This window comes from Rhinolophus hipposideros, assembly GCF_964194185.1.
Source record: "Rhinolophus hipposideros genome assembly, chromosome: 8".
Lineage (NCBI taxonomy): Eukaryota > Metazoa > Chordata > Mammalia > Chiroptera > Rhinolophidae > Rhinolophus > Rhinolophus hipposideros.
The window spans coordinates 28,940,942-28,962,173 of NC_138054.1; the positions used below are offsets into that span (position 1 = coordinate 28,940,942).

Here is a 21,232-nt window from a genome sequence, read left to right on the forward strand (position 1 = left end):
TGTTTCCTTAAATGAAAAGGTGAAAATTCTCAACTTAGTAAGGAATAAAAAAAAAAAAAAATCTATGCTAAAGTTAAGATCTATGGTTAAGAACAAATCTATCCGTAACACTGTGAAGAAGGAAAAAGAAGTTCGTGCTAGTTTGCTGTTGCACGTCACATTGCAAAAGTTATTGCTACAATGCATGATAAGTGCATAGATAAGATGGAAAAAAAGTTAAATTTGTGGGCAGAGACATGAACAGAAGACATGTTCCGACTGATAAGCAACATGCTGCACCAGAAAGTATTGAGCCTACCCGAGACTTCAGCAAGGGATCCCCTGAAATGAGTGACACAAGCCACGTAGTACAAGGAACAGCTATACACATTCAGGAACAGGTTTGACATTTTATCATTCACATCATCACAGTAAGAGGATGAGTACAGTACAATAAGATTATTTTGAGAGGGAGGGAGGAAGAGAGAGAGAGAATGAGAGAGCATGAGAGAGGGAGGAAGGAGAGATACCACATTCACATAACTTTCATTAAAGAATATTGTTACAATTGTTCTATTTTACTATTACTTATTATTGTTAATCTCTTACTATGCTTAATTTATAAATTAAACTTATCATAGGTATGTATGTCTAGGAAAAAAAGTATATCTAAAGTTCAGTTCTATCTGTGGTTTCAGGCACCCACTGGAAGTCTTGAAACGTATTTGCCTCAGATAAGGGCGAACTACTGTATCTGCTGCTAGGGGCTAGTATTACAGGTAGATAGATCACAGGCCTTTGCTCTTCACAAGTCTGTATTCCACTTTTGATTTTAAAAAATACAATAAAAAGATGGATAATAAGGCAAACACGTTAAACAGGCACTGTGCGCAAACCAGTTTAATTATGATAAAAGTTTCATGGTGCAGCTAGAAAGATAAAACACTTTAAATAATAAATATTTAAAACATTTTAAATAATAAATATTTAAAATGCTTTAAATAAAATGGAAGGTTTAAAACAGAGGTTCCCAAGCATTCTCATTTCATAGTACACTAGTGTCTCAATTCTTTCACTATGCTCCTAGTCTGATATACGTAACCGTTCTATTTCATAGGATATTGTAACAAATAACAATTTGAAAAAATACATACAAAGAAGTGGAAAGAAAAAGTAATCTTATTTTCACTCTTACATAAGCACGGTTACTTTCTAATGGGATGTGAATACTCATGGGGTACTGTATAATGTCTCAGACTTTGGAATTTGATTGAAAAAACTGCCACCTTTATTTCCTATTCCACAATGATTTTTCACATGGTATTTATTATGACAGCAATGAAGGATAAGCCAGCTTCATCAACATGACATCAATGAAAGGAATGTAGCACCACCTAATGCTGAAAACTGTAAATACCCTAAGCTCCTTTGAAAATGGTGACTAGTAAGTGAAGTAAGGCTGTATTTTCCTCAACTTAAAGTATCCTGTTGTACCCCTGTGAATTTATTTTGGCATCCCAGGGTGCTTCAGATTTACGAACTCAATTTGGTAACTGCAGGTTTATACACAGCCTAATAGTGCTAACAGTATAGTTTAACTGTTAAATCTGTCGTTCAAGTTTTAATGTAGAAGTTTGCCATAGTATAAAACTGATTAGTATAAAACAACCAAAGTTATTAGAATATGGTAGTATGAACACTTTCATATTTTTAAAATACTGAATGACGTTATTTTTAAGGCAGAGCTCTGGTAGATATTCAGATTGATAATTTAAGGATTTCTGGAAGTGAGAGAAATCTTCGTAACAAAAAATGTCATATTCAAATAGGCCATAAAAACCTTTGTAGGTGATGGTCAGAGAACATGGAGGAGTGGCAAAGTCCAAAGGCAGTTTCTCCGCAGAAACACAGGAACAAAACAAACAAAAAACCTAGCACAAACAGTTTGTGTCAGTGGCGCCCGATCACCGACCGCCAGCGCCGGGGTAGCCGGACGGTTGGGGATCGGGATCCCGGGCGGCGGGACTCACGCCGACGCTCACGGCCGACGGCCCGGGAGTCCAGCCACCTCCCGATTCAACGCGCCATGCGTTTCACGACCAGCGCGCAGCGGGCAGTTGGACACCACGGCGGCAGCGGAACGTGGCTTTGGAAACTTTTCTTTACCAACGCCTATGGGACAGGGACGTTCTGCCGCGTCCCCGGACGTAGTAACCCACATTCCACTTCTCCGATTTAGGGGTCCCCAGAGTGGACTTGGAAATTTCGACTCTGAGGCGCCCTTTCACCCACCCACTCACCCGGCCCGACTTGTTTCCCGGCAGATTTAGAAATTTTCACGAATGGAAAAACATCCCTCCTGCGTCATCTTCGGTCAATAGGTCAATCGGAGCGGCATCCTTTGAGAATGATGCAAGTTTACTTGAATCGCTTTCTTTTGGGTCGCCGCCAGTGGCGGCGACATCAGTATACAACAGTAGGAAAAAATTACGCGCTAAGTTTGTACAGTGACGAGAAATATGACCAAGGCTGGTGATCACCTTGTAAGCCACGTAAATGTGCAATCTCTCTGTATCGTGCATCTGAAGCGAATACTGTATACCAACAGTACTTAAACAACAAACAAAAACTGTTAGTATGTTTATCAGAAATCTGTAAAACAGTCAAAAGTTGACTGCAACCAAGCAAATACTTAACCAAAAAAGGCTATCAATATACAGTACGAGAGCTTCGGGCTTCCCGGCAGTTTATCGTACCTTTGCCTCATTCCACCCTCTCCCCCCAGGGCTTGGTGATGATCTTTAAGATAGCCTGCATTCCTTGTGTAGTTCCTCATGCCTGAAGGAGCACACAAGACCTCTTTCTCAACTGTGGTCGCCTGTTTTGACCTGTCTACGTGCTCCCTGAAGAACTAACACAAAGGGCTTGCCTTTTTTTCACCCAACTATGAAATGTCTCAGGGCAGAGAAACAGCTAAGTGTAAGGCATAAAATAGCCCTATCACCCAAAGCAATATACAGATTTAATGCAATCCTCATCAAAATCCCAATGGCATTTTTAAAGAAATAGAACAATAAATCAGATTTTTATAGAATCACAAAAGACCCCCAAATAGCCAAAGCATTCCTAAGCAAAAAGAACAAGGCTGGACGTATCACACTCCCAGATTTCAATTTATACTGCAAAGTAACAATAATCAAAACAGCACTGTATTGGCAGAAAAACAGATACACAGACTAATGGAACAGAATTGAGAACCCAGAATCAAACCCATACATATGTGGGCAGATAATTTTCGACAAAGGAGCCATAAGAAAAGATGAAATACTGCCATTTGTGACAACGTGGATGGATGTTGACAACATGGATGGATGGATATTGAGATTATCATGGTAAGTGAAATAAGTCAGAAAAAGTTGAGAACTATATGACTTTACTCATATGTGGGATATAAAACTGAAAGCAACAAATGGACAAAACAAACAAAAACTCATAGACACAGACAATAGTTTAGTGGTCACCAGAGGGTAAGGAGGGAAGAAAGTGGTAGAAGAGGGAAAGGGGGTTAAATATATGGTGACAGAAAGAGAACTGACTGGGTGGTGAACACAAAATGCAATATGTAGATAACGTATTACAGACATGGAGAAACTGGAACCTTCACATACTGCTGCTGCTGATATAAAATGATGCAGCCTCTGTGGAAAACAGTTTGACAGTTCCTCAAAAAAATAAACATAAAATTACCCTATGACTTAGTTCTCCAAGGTCATCTATCCTATATCCAAAATAACTGAAATCCTGTACACAAATGTTCATAGCAAAATTATTCACAATAGTTAAAAGGTAGAAACAACAATTGATGAATGGATAAGCAAAATCTGGTATATACCTACGCAATGAAGTATTATTTAGCCATAAAAACGAATGAAATACTGATACATGCTACAATAAGAATGAACCTGGGAAACAGTACACTGAATGAAAGAAGCTAGACACAGAATGTCATAGATATATAATTTCATTTATAGGAAATAGATCTAGAATAGACAAATCTGTAGAAACGACAAGCCAGTAACGGTTGTCGGGAGTTGCAGGGAATGTGGAGTGACTACTTAATGAGTACAGGGTTTCCTTTTGGGGTAATAAAAATGCTCGGGAACTAGATAGTGGTGATAGTTACACAACATTGTAAATATACTAATGCCTCTGAATTGTATATTTTAAAATGGTTAAAATAATAAGCTTTATGTTATGTGTATCTTGCCACAACATTTCAAAAATCTGTGCAGTTTTTATTCATTTATTAAACCAGGAGCAGATATAGCCAAAAAAGCACCCGAAGTAATCAGGAGCTCCGTGCCACGTACCTGTCAGTGCTGCCGGCTTGGACAGCGTGCTGTACTGGTTTTGTGTAGATATCATGCTCTGACGTGGACTTAGTGTCGGAGATGCAACAAGTGAAAGCTCCTCAATAATGATAGTACTTTTGGGATGATTCTTGGGAAGTTCATTTAATCTTTGTTCTAATGAATACTTTAAAAGGTCCAACTTCTGACTTGATTCATTAAATCTTGCTTGAGCCTTAAACAGGGAAAAGACAATTGTTGTCACCTAAATAACTACATTTTTTGAATAATACATTACGTTAAAAATGTTTTAAAATTACTTCTGAAAGTGCTTTTCTGTCTGTTACTTTTCCTGAGCCAAGTAATTTCATTACATTCTTTGCACCTTCTGCTACTGCAAACTCTATCCTAAAATGATGCCTTAATTCTTCCATCCGAAGTTCAAGAGGACTTATGACAGGTTTTGCTACAGGAGGAAAAAAAAAAAAATTGTAATTGAACCATTTACTCAACTTTCTAATATGCAGTGATTAAAACTCATGAAAAAGAAAAATGAATTCTTACAACATTAAAAGTTAGTCCTTAAATAAACACTAAAAGTAATACTTAACAGATATAATGCTGAGATATAGTCTTTTTTAGATCAAAACTCAAAAGTTAAAGACTCAAGATAAAAAAAACCACCACGCATAATGCTTCCTTCTCGATTTTAAACCACTGCTTCTTTCTTACATAAAAGTTATTTAGTACCATATGCCCATAATACTAAGAATGACAATTTCTATTCCATCACCATTATCAAAAGCCAGTTCATTGGTCTGGACTGCCTGAAGAATCTGCATTCGTATCACTTCTATTTTCGTCTTGCTGTCCTGGAGCAGCTGCTGAGCTGTGCCATGGAGTTTCCGATCCTATTAAAAATAAGTTTGAAAACGTAATCGATAAAAAGATAAAACATTTTCATAGCTTCTAAATAAGATCAATTGAGATCAACAAGTGAAAAACCACAGTTAAAAGAACAATATGAGCACTAAAATATATATACTTGTAGAAACATTTATTTTACAAAGCCATCAAGTGGATAGGGTGATAAAAGAGAAAAGCAACTCCATTAGTTAAGACAATGTGAAAGAAAGCAAGTGAATCTTATTACTGTTTTTCAAAAATTCCAAATTCATATTTGTAATTTTCTTTCTTTGCTTTATACAAAATACAAAGAATTTTCCTATACCATGGTCAATAACTCTCATACTTAGAAGCACTGTATGTGATGGATGGATGCCTCAGTGACTAAGCCAAAAATTTTAGAAAATCTCTTCCTATCCTATTACTGTAATTATAGTTAAATTTTCATGGAGTTTCACTTAAGTAGGCACATTTTAAAAACAGTTAGTCATAGATAATATTCGTGTTCTCTTACTTTCTGATAAAGGAAGCAGCATTTGTCAACACTGGAGATAATGAGAAAGGTCCTTAGAAATTCCCGAATGTCAAAAAGTGAGACCTTCTCAACCAAGCTGGATTGGAAGTTACAGGGAATAAACTTGTCATCTCTTAAGACTTTAAGAAAGGTCCTGAATTAAGTGAAATAATGTTACTGTTTTATCGCAGTTTAGTTTCAGTAACACTGAATATTAGAGTCACAAAAAACTTACTATTTTAGGAACTGTGGTAGGCAAAATAATGATCCACCCAAAGATGTCCATATTCTAATCTCTGGAACCTTGTGTGTATGTTACTTTACATGTCAATGGGGAATTGAGATAGCAGATGGAATTAAGGTTGTTAATCACCCAATCTTAAAATACAGAGATTACCCTGGTGGGCCCAATGTAATCACAAGAGTTCCTAAATGTAGAACAGGGAGGTAGATGAAGAGGTCAGAGTGATGTGAAAAGAACTAAACCTGCTATTTTGGCTTTGAAGCCAAAAGAGGGCCATGAGCCAAGGAATTGTGGGCAGCCTCTAGAAGCTGGAAAGAACAGGGAAAGGAATTCTCCCCTACATCCTCTAAAAGGGAACACACCTTGTCAACACCTTGATTTTAGCTCAGTGAGATCCATTTCAAACTTCTCAATTACAAAGTTGTAACATAATTAAATTTGTGTTGTCTTAAGCCATTAAATTTGTGGTAATTACAGCAACTATAGAAAACTAACATAGGAATTTTTTTCTCAAAAGTTTTGTATTAGAAGTAACAGAAGTTAATGCTATGTCCTGCTTAGACTGTTACATTAGTTGTCGAAGTCTAGTAGGTTTCAATCCACAAAAAACAAAATGATAAATAAAACAGCATCAAGTTAGGAAGCTCTTATTCACAAGAAAGGCCAATTTTTGCATATTGTTTTAGCATCTACTTTTATCACTACTAAGGCAGTCAGTATTGATTTGGAAATAAAATAACATACAAGCAACCTGTATTCGCCAGGATTCTCCAGACTAGAAGCTAAGAGACAAGCATCAGTGCAGTGTCATTTCAGAAAGTCAAACACACACACAGGACTATGACACTGAATACAGAGCAGGATGGGGAGACATACATGGTGAGAAAAACAATACTGCTATCATATAAGGAAAAAAAAAGGAAGTGAGCTAAACTATAGTATGTTAAACACCAAACTAGCTTACTATATAGTGGAGGAAAAAGCAATTACCAAATTTGTGAATTTTTCTTCCATTTCTTTCTTGCTCCCAAAGTCAGTCATTTAAGAGCTTCTAGTCAGATTTTATTTTTTATTAAATAAAGTATTAAGATTTCATACTAACGAATTGGACTCTTAGTTTACTAAGTCCCTTAAATATTAATTTATACCATGAAGAAATACACACACACATACACAATATTTGTTAGTTATGCTTTACCATTAAGGATACTATCTTGAATTTGGTGTTTATGACTTATTACACATGCCTTTATGAATACACCTATTCACCTTTTGAATTTAAAATGAAAATACTTTTACTTTAATCCCTCCTTCTATCTAGTATTAGGAACATTAGGCAAACTGAAGATTTGAAATAACTTTTCTATTTCTTTGAGACCAGATCAGAGTAACAGAAAAACTTAGTATTCCAAAGCTCCAAATTTAATGGGATAAATAAGTTTTGCAATTAGATAGACTTGAGCCCAAATCTTATTATATTTGTAAATTTGGGTTAGTTACCTATCTTCTATAAGATTTAGGTATCCTGAAAAAAATTATGTAAATGGAGATACCACTCTCTAACATATAGAGCTTTTGCACGCATTAGATAAAACTAAAATTATACTGCCTAGCACATGATTGGCATTAAAATGTTCTTTTAGAGCAATAAAAATCATGATTACCTTATTTAATGAAGTTCTATTGTGAAAGTATAACTACTCAGTAAACTATATAATACTATACTTTTCAACTAAGCAACTCTTATTATTTTATCACTACGTGAAAAGACAGTAATCCTGTTATTTACTTCTTTGGAAATATTCCTTTCTTAACTATTTCAATTCAACATGCAAGGAAGAGCATTTGTATTTCATTTTAAAAGTAAATGAACTTTCCCACACAGGTTTTGGAAGATGTGCACAGATGTCAAAGTATGATGAAGGCTTTTCAAACTGACATTGGATGTTACCTGTCAAAGGCAATTTACAGTTACGACATGTCAGTCTTATACTTCCCGGAATTCAATGAATTTTTATTGTCAGTTTTTTTGCTCTCAGGCATTCACTTGATCTTTTTATTGAGCACCTAATATGTTTAAGGTAAGAGATAAGGTCTAAAATATATGGGCTGGTTTATGTATTAGATAAATACTGGTTTCTATGCTAAGAGTTTGGAAAGATTTTTATATACATTAGGTTGAACCATATGAAAATGCCATGTCTGACTGATTTTGAACAGCAATTTCATATGGTTCAACCTAATAGACTAAAGTCATCATTATCTATTGTTAATTAGCACTCTACAATGCCTGACAGTTATATTTTGAATGTACAACATTGTATAATTATAAATAAAAAGCAGATTTTAAAATATTTTCAAATTATATACTTATTTTATAATAACTTGTTTTACAAATCATAATGGGATATCATAATGAACTACATCACACATACAGCTTTTAGAAGTAAATAAACCAACATTATCTTTATTTTTCAATCACATATGTATGGCTTACTTTGCATGTGTTAAATGTCATCAGTGAAAATAATCAGTTACAATGTTACCTTATAAAACTTACAGTTTAAGAGATACAGATAATTATTATGTATCAGCGGGTTATAAGTAGCCAAAGAAAAATTCAAAGAAAGATGTAATCAATTTTAACTGAAGGAATCCAGAAAAGTTTTGTGGGCTATTATATAGATAAGATTGTAACATGTCGAGATTGGAAGATTGGGGCTAGGGAGACCTGGAGAGATAGATGATCAGGTATTTTCAAATGAGGAAAAAGTATGAAAAGACTTGGGAGCATTTACAAAGAGGAAAAAAGTCCCAGAGGGTAGTAAGAATCTCAAATTTTAATAAATAGCTTGGTTTGTCATCTGAATGTATGAATGGAACATCTTCCACATGTCTTATCAAGCCCTCAGAGGTTCTTCTGAAAACCAATGGTGCTACTTAAGAGCCATGAAATTTACTTTATGTTGATAACAGATAGCTAAATAAATTGATTGTGTAAATTAGAATTTCAGATACTGGTGTTCAGTAATAGGGATAGGGAGAGACAGGGTTTGTTATTTTACAGAGTGTAATCGTAAAGAGCTTGCTAACGTGGTAGCATCTGAACAGAGACTGTAATGAAGTTAGAGAGAAAGGCATGAAGGTACTTGGGAAAAGAGATGTCTAGGCAGAGACACAGTAAATACAAAGGCCCTGAGCTAAGAGGTGCGTGGTATGTTCAAGGGATAGCAAAGAAGCCAATACAGCCAGAGCATAAGGAGAGAGAACAGAAATGTTTTAGAAGAAAAGATCAGAAGGTTGCCAGGGTACATCATGTACGAATTTGTTCTAAGTATGCTAGAAAGCCACCAGAGGGTTTTGAACAGGAGTATAAATCTATCTGACTTACCTTTTAAAACAACTCGGGCTATAATATGTACTGGGGTAATAATTTTGTCATAGAGGATCCAATAACCAGAGTTCTGAAGATGATTGTTTACTACCAAACTGAATGAATCATCCCTGTCTCCAAATTTACTCCCCACTGGGAATTACCTATTGTTGTGAATGGCACTACCATTCACCAGTCTCACCACATAACCCACCTAGAATCATCTTTAACTCTGCCTTCTTTCTCAGATCTAAACACCATGCATTTATTCTATTTAATAGCTTTGACCCTGTCTTCTTTGCTTTCATTGCTGTTGCAAGAGGGACGAAGCATATTTAACCTGGTACTACAAAAGCCTATTTAAACCTGCTGCCTGTAGACTTGACCCTCTCCAATTAATTCTTCAAGTCTGAAGAAGATGGATATGAACTTTCTAAACTTTAATTCTGGTCGTGTATTTTCTCTGCTAAAAGTCTTTCAGCAGCTCTGTATCTTATAAAACAGAATCTCAGAGACTTAATTTGTCCAAAGTACTTTATAATCTGGTTTGTTGTTCAATTATGCTACACCTCTTACTACACGCCTCACTCAAAGCTCTACCAGTGGGGAACAAAATAAAAAGTCCTGTTGGAATCACCTAGAAGATTTTTCTCAAATAAAATGTGCCTTTCTGGAGATTCAGATTTGTTCTCCCATAAGGGCGTGACCTTTTCATTGAAAATGACTACTAGAGTTGATGATTGTGTATTCTATTAGAAGTGCATTTTACCTATCCTCAGATAAGCTGGATAAGAAAGAAATAAGTCAAGAGCCTCTGCGATAGCCATATGGAAACACTTCTATTTCTTACAATAAGCCAGGCTATTCCACAGTTCCTTACCCTGCATATACTGGGTTTACCTACATCACCATCCCTAGAAGGTAATTCCTTCTTCAACTCCAAACGATCCTTAAAATCATATACTAAGATTTAATGATTTCTATGGCAGTTAAATAATTCTTTTCTACTGTGCTTCTAAAGTAACTTGTATATTCATATACCACTATTATATACTGTAATTATTTAAATGTTATACCTCCATTTTAGATAGTGGGTCTCTTGAAAGCAAGATATTATCTGTTGAGTACTTACTATATATAAGGCACTATATTACATTCATATTCATTCATACTTCAGAGCCCAGCACAATAGCTATCAAACTGTCAAGTCCTTAATGAAAAAAATTAAATATCCCACATAACTACAATTGACAATTATCCCATATCTCATAAAGATACACTATGACGCTTTGAGAGGTTTAAAGATGATGAACAAAAACAGCTAAGTCCAAATATAGATAGAAATAACTAGCAGGCCTACCTACCTCAGAAACTATAGCAGCTGTTAATATGCTCTGGACCTCCACTTGACCCTTCTCAAATTAATAAATCTCCTAATTTAAAATATAAGCTATTGGAAAAATGCCTATTTGTTTTAACAGGCTGCTCACAGCCCTGTTCATTTTGGACCTATGGTTATCAAAGTTATCTGTTTTAAAATGTCCATGACTCCGCTCAATTTGGCGGCCAATATTACAGACCACTTTGAGAATATGGTGAAACCTATGGCCTTCTCATTCATCCATCTATCAACATACACACTCACTTTTCCTATAACTTCAAAGGGTTCATGAACCTCTCAATCTAAGCAATCCGAAATTTAAAAACCTCACACCAGAGGGTAGTAGTTGGGTTACTCTAATTTTAAAACACTCAGTAAGTTTAATATGGTGCATTCACAGTTCCAATAACACAGTATTTGCTTTTTAAAAAAGTCCAAAATAACATTTGATAAAGATTAAAAAAAAATCCCTAAACTAAAAGTCAATACTAAAAATAAAAATACAGACAAACCAACTCTACTACACATAATAAATGTCCAAAGTTAGTGAAATAATATGCTATCAAGTACTGTATCATATATGTATCAAGTAGAAACAAATGTGTTTCTCTAAAAATAATTTAAAAATTCTTTTGAAATACAGCATATAATCTAATTTTAACTAAGATTTAAAAATCTTATTTATAACATATACACATTTCTTTCTTTTCTGCAGCTTCCCAAACTTCATTTGGGTGATAGGTATGGTGCATGGCTCCAAGCAAAGATTCCCCCTCATCCCGATTTCAAATTTTTCCTAAACTAAAAACAAACCACAAAACAAAAACCCCACCTCAATTTTTATTCTGAAATTACTTAAGAAACATATCTATTAAAATATGGAAGAAACATTGATGTACAGAGAATCTTTGAAATAAATGAGTGGAGAGTAGAAAGGTGGATTTATTATAAAATCCACCTTTCTAAGCCTTTTTGGAAATTATACAACTATAGAAGCCCAGATTTTAAAGATCTTCATGATAATCTGATTCAGTGGTTCTCAACATTTTCTCTTTCACATTAAACCTCAGAACAAGGGCACATTTGCATTAGTAACAACTACTCCCCATAACTGATTTTCAATTAGGCGTTTATATACCCATAACAGATTCCCCAAGAACCCACACCACAGATCTGGTCCAAACAATCACCAGTGCTAGAATGTCCTGTCTTTTCATTTGCCCTTTCCTAAAATCCTATATGTTATTGATAGAAAACTCATTAGAACCTAAATTTTTAAAAATAAACTTTGTATTTTAGAACAATTTTAGAATTCTTGATAAGTTGCAAATATGGAAAGTTCCTGTATACCCTTTACTCATACAGTCAAAAGTTTTTCTTGATTGGTTTAGGTAGAAAAAAGCAATTTGAAAAATAAATCAGACAGAGAAAGACAAACACCATATGATTTCACTCGTGGAATCTAAAAAAAACAAAATAAATAAACAACCAGAACAGAAACAAACTCATAAATATAGAGAACAAACTGATGTTTGCCAGATGGGAGGGGGGGAGGGGGACAGGTGAAAAGGTGAAGGGATTAACAAGTACAAATTGGTACTTACAAAATAGTCATGGGGATGTAGAGTACAGCATAGGGAATATAATCAATAATATTGTAATTATGTATGGTGCCAGGTGAGTACTAGTTTTATTGGAGGGAATCACATTGTAAGTTATTTAAATGTCTAACCATTATGCTGTATACCTGAAACTAATATAATATTGAAGGTCAACTGTAATTAAATGGTATCAAAAATGAAAATATAGTGTTTAAACAGAAAAATCACCAAAAGCACAAAAATGCAAAAAAATCTGGTATTAACTAGACCATGAACAGGACACTTGTTTACAATAGAAGAGCTTATACAAGAAGGTGGAGTGTCACCTTGTTCAACCTCATCTGTGAACACGTACACCATATAACTCAAATTTTTTGACCCTCTGTAACATGTTCACGAAAGACCGTGCAAGTATCACCAGTGCTGATGTCGGGCTTACAAGTAAGTTCTAAGGGTAGGTGAATTCACACTATCCACACTATGAATAATAAGGACTGCGTACACTTACATTTATTTACTGTACTTACCTTTGAAGATCCATTTGAATACATCTGTATCATGTTCTCTGCACCTTGTTTTACTTTAAGTTCTATATCCAATTGTTTCTGCAAGGCCATCAATCTATTATTGCTAGTGGAACAACGAGGGTCACTATTGGGAGTGTCTGGAGTCCTTGGGCAATCTGTAAATTAAACAGTATGTTAAAATTACTTACTAGGACCAACTGCTGCTTAAAATTGGAAGCTAATATTTTCAAAGAATAAAGAATTATAGGGTTTGAGATGAGCTTCAAGTCACCTAAATGGAATTTCCTTATGCGTACAGATAACACAAGAATTCAAGTCAAGAAAATATTTAAGTGGAGTTGCAAAACTATCTGGCAGATATTACAGAAGTGATTACATTGAGCCTGAAGCTCAGTTAGATAGATCATTACCCAAAGTTCTTCCAACACTATTATTTTTAAATTAAACCAAATCAATTTTACTAGTCAATTCAATAATTAAACTAAATTCCCTACTTGTTACCTGATTGGTTAGAGAACAAAGCATGTTCAAATATCTTATAAAATCCTCTAAAGTACTGCTTTGTAAATAGAACTAAGGGTACTTCAAATATAATGCATGAATTAGTAGCAACCTAAGCACACACATAAAAGCCTTCACGTTTTCTACTATGGGGAAGTTCAGTCACAATGGAAAATGTTTCAAGGATATTGATTAACTGGTATCACATTGATGGTCGGAGGTTGTGTAGGAAAACCAAAAATTCAAGTCTCATAAAGCACACTGTGATGGTTCTATTTTAAAACAAATACAAAAACTTCAAGCAGAATTATTGTTGAAACACTTCTAATAATCCTACCATGGAACCAAAATTCTTCATATTTAAGTTCTTTATTTTGTGTTTTATCTCCACATGGGCCCCTTGTTTATTTAAAAAAAAAAAAAAAGGTAGAAGACTGGTTATTTATAACTAAACCAGGTACTACACCTGGTCTAGTTGTAAGTAACTTGGTAATCACTGGAAAATTGTCTAAACTGTAAATTACTTAACCTTTGTGCTTCAAGGTTCCTCCTCTCCTCTGCAATAAAAGATGATGTGACTGACTGACTTTAATGATATGTTTCATATTTGGCTTTATACTCCTTTTAAAAATTCACTAGTTCAAAAATATTTAAACATAATTTGTTAATTAACTTACAAAATGCAAATGCTATGCTAGACATTGATGTAAACTAATACTATTTATCATTTATATACTACTTTACAAGGTGTTAGTACTGATCTAAGTGCTTTATAAACTCATTAATCCTCATGAACAACAGCCCTATAATGAGCATTACACCTATTCTACAGGAAAGAAAACCAGGGCACAGAGCGTTAGGTAACTTGCCCAAGGAGAAATAGCTAGTCAATTCTGTTACCAAGTCTACCTTAATAACTGCTGTGCTATGCTGCCTTTTTGCCATTTAAAAGACTTGTAAACAACTATATTAGACTCTGTGTGTACATGTGTGTACTTACATATATAACAACATAATTATACACATACAAACATGTATGTATACATATTAATCCTTAAGATAACCTTTTGAGACAGATATTATCCACACTTTACACATCAGGAAACAGGCAAAGTCACAAAATTATTAGCAGGGATTCATCAGGAAAGGTTTCTATTACAACGGAATTCCCCCAAATTACAGAGCTTGATTTTTTAAGTGACATATTCTTATAGAAAACTGATATAAAAGGTAGGTAAGACCTACCTGGAAAGAATGGTAGTTCTTTCCATTCTAAGAACTACCTTTAAATTATAAGAACAAATGATGAATCTACCTTTAACTACATACTTTGCCACTTAAAAAAACTATACCTCATGATTAAAACTAAAAACAACTCAACATTTGCTGCATCTATTGTTCTAAACACCAAATCAGTGTTTTGAGGGGGCTGGGGTGTATTAGCAAAATTGTTCATACTTTTAACCTTCTAAACATTATCATACAATTCCAAAATGTATGTTATATAAATTCAATAAAAAGCCTTTAATACAGTATATATTGTTTATATCCTAGATCAAAGAGGCATCAAATGAAGTCCCACCTTCATAGTTGGGGATTAAAGGCTTTATGCTGACTAGCTGTAAGCTAACATTCCATTATTATTTTTTTGTCAAATTCTACATTCACTTAAGAAAAAAAATCAGTATCTCTCTACCTCTGAAAAATGCAATGCACTTGACTTCCCTCATACTATTGTTAACTCATCTTAGGCATTATTTGCTCCAGAAAACCTCTAACCACCCCCCCAATCTAATCAGGTGCCCTTTCTAATATGTCTTCAAAACACATTTTCCTCCCTCCATTGAAATATCCATCATATAGTATTTAATGATGTATTTCATATCTATTTTCCCTGAGATTATAAGCATCTTGAGTGCTGGGACTTATTTTTAATTATTTTAATGGATGAGTTTAAAATAGAAGATTAGTACTGAAAAATAGTAAGTATAAAAAGGGGGGGGAAGACAGAAAATGAGAGATTAAGAGACACAGAAAGGAAAAAAAAATCGTAACTACATCTTACTGTGTTTCGGAAGAAAAAGAGAATAATGATGTTGCAAAGACAGTATGTGATGAGATAATGACTACAATTTTTTCAGAACTTATACAAGATACCAATCCATAGATTCAAGATATCCAATCAATTCCAAGTAGAAATATGTATGTGTATATATATATATATATATATATATATATATATATATATATATACACACACAGTCCCCGACTTAATGATGGTTTGACTTAGAATTTTTTGGCTTTATGATGGTATGAAAGCAACATGCACTAAGTAGCAACTTTAGTTTGAATTCTGATCTTTTCCTGGGCTAGTGATATATGACGGGATATTCTCTCATGATGCTGGGAAGCAACAGCAAGATACAGCTTCCAGTCAGCCACGTGATCATGAGGGTAAACAACTAACACTGTACAAGGTATTCACACTGTGTTAGATGACTGTGCCCAGCTAGGCTAATATAAGTGTTCTGGACATGTTTAGGGAAGGGGAGGCTAAGCTATGATGTTTGGTAGGTTAGAGGTATTAAATGCATTTCTGACTTAGGATATTTCCAACTTAATGATGGGATTATTGGGATGTAACCCTATTATAAGTCAAGGAGCATCTGTATAGGGGGGAAAATCCACATCTGGACACATCATGGTAAAGTTTCCAAAAAAAAACCCCGAAGACAAAATTTTAAGAGCAACCAGAGAAAGGGTGCCTTCAAAGTAGCTACTGTTAGAGTGACAGCAGACTTCAAAAACAACAATGAAAGCTGGAAGAAGGTAGAATAATAGTTTCTTTATGTAAACGACGTAACTACCAAACTAGTATTGTAAACTCAGTGAAAATAACTTTCAAGAATAAATACAAAATAATAACACTATCAGACAAAGATGGAAAGAATATTATAAACATAAACTCTTAAAAAGAAATCCTAAGGGAAGTACTGTATTTTGCCGTGTATAATGTGCACTTTTTTGCCCAAATTTGTGAGGGAAAAATAAGGATGCACACTATACATAGGTAGTACTAATTCCGTATCTATTAATATATAAGTGTTTTCAATTCTTTTATTTATGCTTATGACTTAAAAGTGTAACTCCAGAAATCAATAACAACATCCGTATGCAAAATAATACCCTAGAATATGATAATTGGTTTTGTTGCACTTACAACAAGCTTGGAACGATGAAGAGTTCTTGGCCTTCAATGATGCGTAAATATGATACATTTGTTACCAGTACATAAAATTTCTTGCACCATAATATGTTAAAAAATAAATGCTAAAATTGCTTTATAATACAAAAAAAAGTACCTAAGTGTAAACAAATAAAAATTTGAGTTAAAAAATTAAAATGAAAGATTTTTTTCTCTGCAAGTTTGGACCAAAAACGTGCACATTATACATGGCAAAATATGGTACTTTAGGAAGAAACAAAATGATACAAACTGGTATATCAGAGAGAAATAAGGAATGAAGAAGGAAGAAAATGGTTTATACATTAGTGACTTTAAACAACCACTGTATAATTAATAAAAAAGTCATGAAGGGGTTTTAAAGAAACAGAATTAAAATTAAGGCAACAATTTATGTAAATCAGGATATGGGTAAATGGACGCATTCTAAGGCCTTTGAAATGTATGGAGATGGGTAAAAACAGTATAGTCTTTGATAAGTATGCATGTTGTACTATATAAATTAACCAAAATTTCCAAAATAATTGATTCATGTTTAAAAATACTATAAAAATAGCAAGAAAGGGGAGAAAAAATACTGAATGCACAAAATAAGTTATTAAAAATAAACCCAAATATATCAGTAATCATTTAAACATAATGAACTAAATGATCCAGGTGAAAGGCTGGGTAACAATAAATGAAAAAAATCAAATCCAACTACTATGTTTCCCAGAAAATAAGACCTGGTATTATATTATATTATTATAATTAACATTATATATTATATTATACCCCGTCTTATGTTATATTAAAATAACACTGGGTCTTATATTAATTTTTGCTCCAAAAGACGCATTAGAGCTAATGGTCCGGCTAGGTCTTATTTTCAGGGAAACACGGTATATGCTATTTATAAGAGATACATCTAAAACATAGAAATTAGAAGACAAAAAAGATATTTCATGCAATCAATAACTCCAACCCCCAAACTATACTAATAATAGACAAAAGATACTTCGAGGCACAATTATTGGAGATAAAAGTCATTTCATAATGACAAAAGGTTCAATTTACCAGAAAGATAATATCAATTTTAAATTTTTAGGTGCCCAATAACATGGTCACAAAATAAAGCAAAAATTGGCAGAATTAAAAAGAAAATAGCAACTCCACATTCCAATAAATATTAACTCAATGTTTTTGCTAATTAACAGAATAAGCAGATAAAAATTAAATGTTTTAACATATAAACAAAGAACACCCAACAAGTGAAGAATATGCATTATTTTTAAACACACACAAACCATTGAAAAACTTGATTATATATGGCCACAAAGCAAGTCTCAGCAAATTTCAAGGGACCACAGTGTAATTAATCAAGAAATCAATACAGGATAGCTAGAAAATCCTCATGTGCTTAGTAACTAAGAAACACACATTTAAGTAACTCACAGGATGATGACGAAGATATAATGGAAATGAGAAAATAGCTCAAACCGAGTAACTAAAATTTTAGGTGATATCAGCACCACGACAGGATAAGATGTTCCTCCTTTTTAAACAATGAATTCGATATTCATCCATGAACAAAAGTGCCTTTGTGGAATTTGAAGTATCCAGCATTATAGGTCAGGGGACCTGGGAGGAACTCAGTAACTCAGGACGGATCAAAGACATAAAAATAAGACCTGATACGATAAAACTCCTAGAAGAAAATGTAGGAAGAAGCCCTCAACATTGGTCTCAGCAATGTTTTTTTGGATATGACACCAAAAGCACAAGCAATAAAAGCAAAAATAACCTCTATCTACATCAGATTAAAAGGCTTCTTGACAGCAAAATTAACAAGCAACATACAAAATGAAAGAAAATATTTGCCGATTATCTATCTGATAAGGGATTAATATCCAAAATATATTAAAGAACTGATACAGCTCAATAATAATAAAAAAATAATCTGAAAAATGGGCAGAGGAACTAAAACATTTTCCCAAAGAAAAGAGCTCACACCACTAATCATCAGGGAAATGCAAATCAAAACCACAATGATTTGTCACCTCACATCTGTTAGAATGGTTATCACCAAGAAAAGATAACAAGTGCTGTTAAAGCTGCAGAGATAAAGGAAGCTTGTACACAGTTGGTGAGAATGTAATTTGGTGCAGCCATCAAATGGAGGCTCAAAAAATTAAAAGTAGCACTACCATATGATCCAACAGTCCCACACCTGAGTATGTATCTATATATCTAAGGGAAATGGAAACAGGGTACCAAAGAGATACATGCAGGATATCAAAGAGATACCTCATGTTCATTGTGGCATTACTCACAATAGCTAAGGTACGAAAACAACCTAAGTTCCCTCAATAGATAAAAGAATAAAGATGTGCCACACGTGCGCGTGCGCGCGCGCGCACACACACACACACACGCAATGGAATATTATTTAGTAATCAGAAAGAAAGAAATTTTGCTAGTTGCAACAATAGGAGAGTTTGAGGACATTATGCTAAGTGAGATAAATCAGACAGAGAAAGACAAATACTGTACTATATACCACTTATATATGGAATCTAAAAAAGCCAAGATCTTGTAAAAACAGACAGTTGAATGGCAGTTACCAGTGGCTGGAGGGTAGGGAAATTGGGGAGATACTATTTAAGGGTACAAACTTGGAACTAGTGCTGAAAGCTAATGCAAAACATAGTGATTATAGACAACAATACTGTATTATAAACTTCAAAGTTGTTAAGAGACTAGATGTTAATTGTTCCCATCACAAAAAAGAAATGATAATTATGTGACATGATAGAGGCATTTGCTCTATTGATAATCACACTGCAATATAGAAATGTACCAAACCAGTATGTTACATACCTTAAACTTACACGTTACATATTTATATTTTCAATAAAAATAAATTTTAAAACTTTTACATATTAAAATTTTTGCTATGCAGCTAAAGCAATACTTAGAGGATATTTATAAACCTTAAATGAATATATTAGAAGACAACAAATGTAAAGTGCTAAGCATCTACATCAGTTAGTTAAAAAAATAGCCAAATAATTCCAAAGAGAATGGGAAAAAGCAAGTAATAAAGGCAAGGGCAGAGATTAACAAAACAGAAATGCACAAAAGGAAGGATTAGTAGAGATAGTTTAGAGCTAAACTATCTTTCTATGAAGGATGCAGAAAAATAATATGACAAGAAAAGTGGTCAAGGAAGAAAAATGAAGAACATACCAATATTAGTAATGAACGAGGGAATGTTGCTACTACAGATATATCCTGACTTTAAATGAATAATACACAGATATTATAAATTATGTCAATAAATTGAAAATTATGTAAAGTGGAGAACATCCTAAGACACTATAATTTCACCAAAATAATGAAAGAAAAAATAACAATTACCAATCAATTTCAAAGTGCTACAGGATATTGCAAATAAATTAGAGTTGTAGATGAATGTAGACGATATATGTAATCTTTAAATACCTGACACTACAGGTTGGCTAACTTAAAACCCCCATGCTCAATGTCATTCTCTTCCTTAAAATAAGAGGCAGGTTAATGGAAAGAAAACAAAACAAAAACCCACAAGATTTCTCACTCTCACTTGCAGTTGGGGCTAGGAGAGGGCAGCGTGTGGTGCATGTGAACCAATCCCAGAACAGCTATAACTGCATATCTGCAGCTTTGTGCTTCTGAGAATGTTTTTGCTTTTCTGATTAAAAAAGGAGACTCGACAGGTTCTAATCATCCTGGTGGAGTAAAGCTTGGATTTTAATAAGGGCCCAAGAAAAGGCCTGGGGACTCCTACAGAGTGGACAATCAGATCAGGAGAAACCTAATTAAAGACAGGAACCTCAAAAGGTGCCATCCATAATGGATGAATTATTTGTTGACTTGCCTTTGGCTTAGGATGACTAGAGGGAGCGGGAATGGATGTTCTTTAAAATTTCCTACTGCTCCCGTACAAGTTTGAGGCAGGAAATCATACTACCTATGTGGCCCCCCAAAACTTAAGTTTAAATTTTAATTTAATTAACCTCAGGCTGGTACTGCTTCCAGGTATATTACAGAAATAAATGCAAATTCTGTTTGAAAGAAGGCACTTTAAATCTAGACCTAAAAGAATTCCCATAGGAAAAGTTCCAGTGAAAATGTACATAAGTAGAAATCACACAGCCCAGGTTAAAAAACAAAAAATTCACCATGAATAAGGAAAAAAACTACAGGAGTAGTGTAGCAAAGATTTTGCCTATTATTATTATCTTATACAGAATGTGAAAAAGTGTATTTAACATTTAAAACTAAACACAAGAAGTAGCAAAAGAATAACAGGGGTAAGAGACTATCAAAAATTACCAAGATTAACAAAATAGAATTCTGTATTAAAATATATATATTAAAGCATCTGTATTAGAAATACAATATATGTGATCAAGAGCGAACTGGACACAAGCAGAGAGTACTAGAAAAATAGAGATAGACTTGAAGAAATTACCATGCATCTAACTGGAGTTCCAAAATGAAGGAATGGAGAGAATACAGAAGGTACAATACTCAAAGACATGGAGACGAAGAATGTCCCCAAATCAGTGAAATATACAAATCTCAGATTC

At 34.0% G+C, this 21,232-nt stretch overlaps 1 protein-coding gene across 2 annotated transcripts in view; it reads right to left on the reverse strand.

The window, feature by feature from the left end:
* PKN2 (protein kinase N2) overlaps positions 1-21,232 on the reverse strand; it is a 110,368-nt gene that overhangs the window by 39,530 nt on the left and 49,606 nt on the right. For both annotated transcript variants that reach the window (XM_081057462.1, XM_081057463.1), the window contains exons 3-6: positions 12,875-13,029; positions 5,122-5,239; positions 4,649-4,794; positions 4,350-4,563 (exon numbers count right to left, since the gene is read on the reverse strand). In XM_081057462.1, coding sequence (XP_080913588.1) covers positions 4,350-4,563; positions 4,649-4,794; positions 5,122-5,239; positions 12,875-13,029 — 633 coding nt within the window. The remainder of the gene's footprint in view (positions 1-4,349; positions 4,564-4,648; positions 4,795-5,121; positions 5,240-12,874; positions 13,030-21,232) is intronic.